Raw genomic sequence first — 7558 nt, forward strand, 5'->3', positions numbered from 1 at the left:
TATATATATATATATATATATATATATTTACTCAAAGTTATTCTATCGACTTCAAAAGTATGGAAAGAAAAGTTAGCTTCCTCGGGATTTGAACTCAGAAAACCAAAGAGTCAAGATATATACCCCAAGGTACCTGGCAGTCTAATTATTTAATCAATCTGATAAGAAATTGTTTCGAAATTTAGGCGTATGGCCAACAATTTTGTGAGTAGAGCGCAGACTACTCGACATGGGCGACCACGATACCAGGTTGGTTATTGCCCTTGGAGAGATGAATGCCAAACTTTACCTCGGTGAAATTTTAACCTAGAACGTAAATAGCAGGGACAAACACCGCAAAACTAATGTCGGCCAATCAGCTCACCTCTTGTCAATCTGATGATTGCTTCTACTTTAGGGACATGACCATCACTTTTAACGGGTGATGAAGTTAATCGATTAAATGGAACCCAGCACTTATTTGGTACTAGATTTATTAACCATGGCTGGGAGAAAGGAAAACTTGATCTTAGCGGGACTTGAACTCAGATCGTAACGAGCAAGATATTTCGTACGACACTCTTACAATTCTGTTAATCTACCACTCTGAAATCACTCCAATAATAATTCTTTCTACTATAGGCACAAGGTCTTAAATTTTGTGGGAGTGGGCTTATCGATTACATCGATCTCAGTACTCGACTGTTTTGACTTGCAGTTCTGACATCAAATCTTGCTATAGACAACATTGATATATAAATGATCAACAGAGAGTTAGCTAGGTTATACTGGGATTTGGAAAGAAATTTTTGGTTAATTGTTCAGATTATTGCAAGTTCTGTAGAGCTGAGGAATGATCTTGCAATGTATCGAATTCATTACACACATTCAATCCCTGTAAAATGTTTTATTGACTTCATTAAAGAAATTATTTATTTACTTCATAAGCACATGAACAATACGAATACCTTTCAAAAATTGTGTCACTCTGCCACAAAATGTCAAGCAATCATCTTTAGCGCACTTATGCATAATAATATATTTGGACAACAACAGCTAACATATTTGCATTTGAATCTGTCGGAACGTTTTAAGAATAAATATGCAAATCATCTTTACATATTTTTTTGTTTTTTATTAACGTGTCTCTAATAGCAAAACAAACACCAACAGCAAATAATCACTATAACAGAAGTAAAATGAATGCGACATCTACCGAAGCGAAATACCATTCCCATACGGACAAAGTTGATTTTGGAAGAGGGTAGTCGTCTCTATGTGCAATCCACACGTCACACAGGATACCACGTACTGTTCTCTAAAATAAAAAACAACAACGTGTAAAGAATAGAAAGCTTACAGTTTATTGCACATACATGGAATAAATGAATAAAAAGCAGGTTTCCTTTCCTTCGCTAACCGATATGATTATGTTCGATTAGTGATGACATCTGAGGTAAGGGCAACAATGAATAAACATGATCAAGGAACTGCAGTAGTAACTGCTATGTAATGTCACGTGAGGATGCAGTTGTTCGCGAGTGCTATCGTCTAAGACAATGTTTTGTTGTTCACGACTCAGAGAGAAAGTTAACTGCAAGAATACACGAGTTTCTGACGGAAAATGCTTTTGCCAATAGTACACTGTTCATCGCTATTGTCACAAAAAAAAAAAACAAAAACAGCGAGACCCTACTTTGTAACTCAACTTGCTATAAATAGCAGCCAAATCACACTCATATCACATATCTCTTAAAAAGAGAAGGGCATATTGCATAAGGTATTTCCAGATACTAGGATGATCTAAGCTGAAATACCTTTCAAAGTAGGTCTGCTCAGTCAAGGCGAATATTGAGTTAAACAAAAGTAATTAATAAAAAACAATTAAGTATTTAATTACTTGTCCTTCATAAATATATTTGGATTTATCCAACTGTAATATTTCCTGGTTGTTCCTCAGTCTGGTTTTAGTTATATCTATCTGTTTATACAAATCAGATATTTCTTCAATAGATTTCATTTCGCATTTGATATCATTTTTTCTGATGATGTAGGCAGTGTCTGAAATATAGACATACGATCTATTTAGGAAGTGGAAAAGAAGAAGAAGAAGAAGAAGAAGAAGAAGAAGAAGAAGAAGAAGAAGAAGAAGAAGAAGAAGAAACGATGATAAAAACAAAACCAATGATGATGATGAGAAAGAAGAGAAGGATGGTGAAGTTGATGATGGTGATGGCATAGGTAACGGTGCGAATGGTGTTGCTGGCGGTGATAGTGGCTATGGATAAGGATGAAGATGGTTGATGGTAGTGTTGGTGGCAGTGGTGGTGGCGCTGATGGCGGTAGGCGAGGATGATGTTGATGAAAATTTGATGACGATGGTGGTGATGACGGTAATAAGGACGATGTAAATGGTGTCACTCGTGGTGGTGATAATGATGGTAGCAACAAATATATAAGCATTTTGCTGTTCAAGACTCGTTAGTTGGGTGGTTCGCCGTCGTCTTCGACGAATTACTTGCTCATTGAAGTAAAACGTAAATGGTTGAATATTCCACAGTCACGAATACCCATAACGTAATTTTCCAGTAAAAACAGCAGTAATCTATAACAAAGCTGTGCCGTTGAATTACAAGTACAAGCCACCTGACAGGTTTCTTTACAGTTTCTGTCTATTTAATTTTACTCTTAAGGTAGGGGTTGATCGGAAGATATGAAAAAATGGCATATCGCCATGATGCCATATAGTGGGATCGAACTCCTGGAACTTCATTGTCACAAAGCTAACTTGTTAACTATTCGGCCATAGTACACCTACACGTTAATCATACAGAAGATGGTGAGACAGACTATCGCTGAAGGATGGTGAACAGAATGCCACACAAAGTTTAGTTATTACAGCTCTGTGGTATTCATCTGAATGTTCATCTGTCGCAAGAAAATAATTTTACAAAAATACAATGGAATTTAGGTATTCAGACAGACTACAAGATAACAACACAATCATTTCTGTAAAAACACTATCAGATGAGAGTTTGAGGCGTTCCAGGAAATAACATATTTTAAGACTGGGCATTTCTCTTAAGTTGTAAATTTCACTTTTTTTCTAAGAAAACACTTGATATTTTTCTCAATTTATGAATATTAAAATATATCAATAACTGTAATATAAATCGTTGACTTACCTGTGTTGTAATCATGGATCTGTGTTAATTGACCTTCAAGGTAACCGGGGTTTCCCTTGATATTTTCAAAATAATCCAGTCGAAATAACTTTTTCTTGAAATCATAATATATCTGCAAATAGAAAATTATAGCAATTATTCATATTTTCCGGATTATTTAAGACATAGTTAACTAGAATCTAGGCTGTGACCGCAAGCCAAATCATTAGAACGTCAATATACAAATTCTGATGCATCTTGACCGGTAACTCATTCTTCCGGGTTGGAATCTCACTGAATTTAACTTTACTTTCTTACCCACAAAATGGGACTCATGGCCGAATAAATTTTGATAGTTTGTGTCATTCATATCATGTTATTTACTTTCTTCCTGTCTGTTCAATACACCTAGATGCAAATTCATATTTTGCGTATCAATACTGCTTTACTGTAGACATCAACACATTTGAATCTGTACGACAGGGTGCTGGCTTTTAGGGTGTCGTGAAAGACTTGGTGGGTGGCACAACCTTCCGATTTCTTTTTACAGGGCCTAGAAAAACTGAAGGACCACTGCAATAATCTGAGAGAAGAATATGTTGGATACAATCCTAATTAACTGATCCTCCTGTATTTTCTTTCACCCAAAGACAGGGACTTTTCAGCACACCCCTCGTAAGAATTATTTTGTTTGCCTACAGTACAAAAATCTATATCTCAACAACAGAAGCAACAAAGATTGTTTTTTTTTGTACCCATAGATATTTTTAAGTGCTAATTTTCTCCCTAACAAATGTCCCGTAAACTAAAGCAGTAGAAACGGTAGAAACTAGGTATAGACTGCGCCCAAATAGAAAATGTATTAAGTTGGCAAAGAGGAATAAATAATTTTGCTGTGAGAAACAGAAGTCTAAAAGCAGAATCCTTGGTCGGAGAGAAATGTCCAGTAAATCAAAATCCTTTGTTGGATTAGTAATCAAAATCATAATCCTGAACATAAAACCAATTATTTATCACCAAATTTAGCTTGAAAATTCACTGTCACAAAATACAATTCTTCCATCTTTGTTTTAGAAATGCATGTGATGAGATGATATTTTTGCTCTTGCTTTGCAAAAGAAAGAAGCTGTGGTGTTTCTTTGTCGTTATTATTCAATGAGAAGGCCAGATAGCTTCTACGCTATGAGTAGATGTGCAAGAAGTAGTGGGTACATATCCGTATGAAGTCATGCCCAACTGTCGTAAAAAGATGCATTCTTGGTTATACTAAATCTGAAAGGCCCTGGATAGAATATATTTTACCATACATCTCGATCAGAGCTGAGCTTGAGCTAAACAGTAACATCATTATTAGCAGCAGCACTCTCATCCCCTACCACCACCACCACCACCACCACCGGAACATTTTGCCCGGCGTGCCAACGATTCTGCCAGCTCGCCGTCCCACCATCATTAGTTATAATAATAATAATAATAATAATATTCAAAATAAATGGAAGTGGAGAGACAAGTTACTGAAGAGATTGCAAGAGTGCAATGAAATAATTTAACAAAAAACTATATAAATTAATAAAGGACTGAACCAGTGCGTGTGTTTATTACCGGCATAATGCCTCTCCCAAGGTTTAACTGTATTTCTTTCAACACACGTATCCACATCAAGAATCTTGCACACGAAATACACATACGAAAAACAATAATAATATTTTATGCAATCATAAGGACAATGAGTGAGAGGACACTATTATAAAAAATTACATGGAATCGACTACGAATAAAAGTGCTAAAATATCTCAATACGAAAATATTCATCTGGAGCCAATCGAGGAAACTCATATATCTCGAATTATCTGTTAAATGGTAATTGCCCTCCTCTTCATGTTATGTTCTCAGTCCAACAGATACATGCTGAAAGCAGCCCCAGTCACTTGAATGATACTCAACATCCATATCCTCGATTCAGTAACTCTACTAGAGTGTAGCACTTAGATCGTCTTTTCATACACCAAGCTAATTCGGGAGACATTTTAGCAGCGCTTTGCTAAACTGTTTGGGAGAAAATAGTATCTCCATGTGTCTACTTGAACTGAGGACAGAAGACTGTATATATCCAGAGAATTAGCGGCCCTTGATTGGAACTGACACCTAATGCTATCCCAAAAAATCTAATAGTCATCCTTTCAGTGGTCGATAAAATAAGTACTAGTTGAGAACTGGAATTCGATGTCACTGATTCACCCTCTCTCCCGAAATAATAATCTTGTGAAAAGATTTGAAGCCAGTATTCATTTTAAAATATACAAGAGAATGACGTTGAGTGATACTTACGTATTGGTTTAATCTAATTGGGTATTTTGCTCCCAGATCGATTCGCTCTATTCCACATGAAAAAGCATCCTTCACTTTTGGCAAGTCTTTTTTGTAGGCAGATCCCTTACAATAAGTCTCCTTGGGTATCTAGAAACAATAGATATGAAAAGTAAATACATATATACATACACGGACATATATATATATATACACACATATATATACGTGTTTATAGAAGCGCGCACACACACACACACACACACACACACACACACACACACACACACTCACACATATATATACGTATATAGATATGTGTGCGTATGTGTGTTTGTATCTGTTTTTATGTCTCACTCAATACATTTTGGTAAGAGTACATATTTAAGAATTTTTACAAAGTAAATGGTTGACAGTAACTTCGAATTTCCACTTGTTTGCTATCATCAAGTGGTCTGATGGACGGGAAGCGAACTAAAACTTCAAAATTACTATCAAACGTTTCCTTGTAAAAATTAATATAAATACACACACATACATAAAAGTGTCAACCACGTTGTTAACAGGAACTTTCTATCATGAGGATAACGGTTAAAAATCTCGCATTTGGATTTCACGAAGGCATCCGGATTGAGCAAAAGTTTGGTTGAGTTTTTCAATATTGAGAATTTTTTGTTCTTACACATTTCTTGTTAACTGCAGTTGTTTCTTTTATTGATTAAATGTGTTTATATAAATCCTTAATGTCCTTTGTTCTTTTATTGACGAAAATGCTTTTTGTCTAGGCCCCTTGTCGGTAATTAATTCCAAGTCCTTATATTTATTTAGTTTGTCAAATTCCTTGACAGATATACTTTTATTAATGGGAACTGATATTATTATTATTATTATTATTATTATTATTATTATTATTATTATTATTATTATCATCATTATTATTATTATTATTATTATTACTTTCCGATTGATTTGCATTTTATTTCATCTTCTGATAGGGTCTCAACCAGAGATCTAAGGCACGTGTACATTAGATGGAAAGAAACTTCCTGGGAAATGTGAGCTGTTGATGTCAACACAATTCTTGAGTTTCATAGATTGTTGGTTTTTCCAGAGATCTGGTCAAAGCATTTGTCAGTACCTTTCTTGATCATTCCCAGGGCACCTACAATAACAAGGATGGTTTTGGTTTTTAATTACCACGTCCAAGATAAGCTCAGTCTCAATGTCCTTATATTTCGACAGTTTTTCAAATTCTTTTGCTGATATATTTCTTTCAGTAGGAACTATCATGTCAATTAACAAGTATCTTTTTGTTTTAATTCTTTGATGACGATGTCTGGTCTGTTAGCATTTATTTGCCTGTTTGTCGGTATTCCATAGTCCCATGGGATGGTAACATTCTCTTCCTCAGTGACTGGCTCTGGATAGTGTCCATACCAGTTCTTAGGGTGCGGAATACCATTCTGACGGCATACATTCCAGTGCATGTATTGGCCAACTCGATCATGCCTGGATTTATATTCTTCAGGGGCAAGTGGCAACAATGTAGTCAATACACTCAAATTTGTCATTGCAGAGTCTTCGCTTTGTGTCTAACTCATTGTATGTGACATTCGCTTGATAGTTTCGGGTGAAGAGACTTTCGTTTTGTGCTGCTAGGATTAATACTTCGGCTTTCAAACCAACACTCTGCAACTACTGATGGGCTCTTTTTATACCTACATCAGCTTCCTCAGCTAGTTTGGGGTTTTGCCCATGCAGTGGTTTGTCTTTGCAAATTCCTGATTTCCTTCAAGCTTTCCTGTTTGGCATTTGTTTTACACTTTTTTGCTGCCTTAGTGGGTGTTGTTGTTGTTGTTGTTATTATTATTATTATTATTATTATTATTATTATTATTATTATTGTTCAGTAGTTTTATTTTTATAACGTGCTTTCACTTCACTACCGAGCGCAGCTCTGTGTGCCTTGGGTATGTGCTGTGGTTTGCTGTGATACTCTTATGGTTACTGTATTGAAAGTGTTTTGCGTAGGATGTGTGCAGTGCCCAGTAGTGCAATTTTCTGTATGTTATATATATTTGTAAGTCCTGGTGTTTTTGTTATGTATT

The 7558-nt window shown here is 35.5% G+C and overlaps 1 protein-coding gene across 1 annotated transcript in view; it reads right to left on the bottom strand.

Annotated features, from left to right (window-relative positions):
• The window catches only part of LOC106872607 (uncharacterized), a 52519-nt gene that overhangs the window by 17739 nt on the left and 27222 nt on the right, over nucleotides 1-7558 (bottom strand). The window contains exons 6-9 of the mRNA XM_014919643.2: nucleotides 5472-5600; nucleotides 3165-3276; nucleotides 1880-2040; nucleotides 1196-1297 (exon numbers count right to left, since the gene is read on the bottom strand). Of these exons, the coding sequence (XP_014775129.1) occupies nucleotides 1196-1297; nucleotides 1880-2040; nucleotides 3165-3276; nucleotides 5472-5600 (504 nt within the window). The remainder of the gene's footprint in view (nucleotides 1-1195; nucleotides 1298-1879; nucleotides 2041-3164; nucleotides 3277-5471; nucleotides 5601-7558) is intronic.

This window comes from Octopus bimaculoides, chromosome 9 (genome assembly GCF_001194135.2).
Source record: "Octopus bimaculoides isolate UCB-OBI-ISO-001 chromosome 9, ASM119413v2, whole genome shotgun sequence".
NCBI classification, from domain to species: domain Eukaryota; kingdom Metazoa; phylum Mollusca; class Cephalopoda; order Octopoda; family Octopodidae; genus Octopus; species Octopus bimaculoides.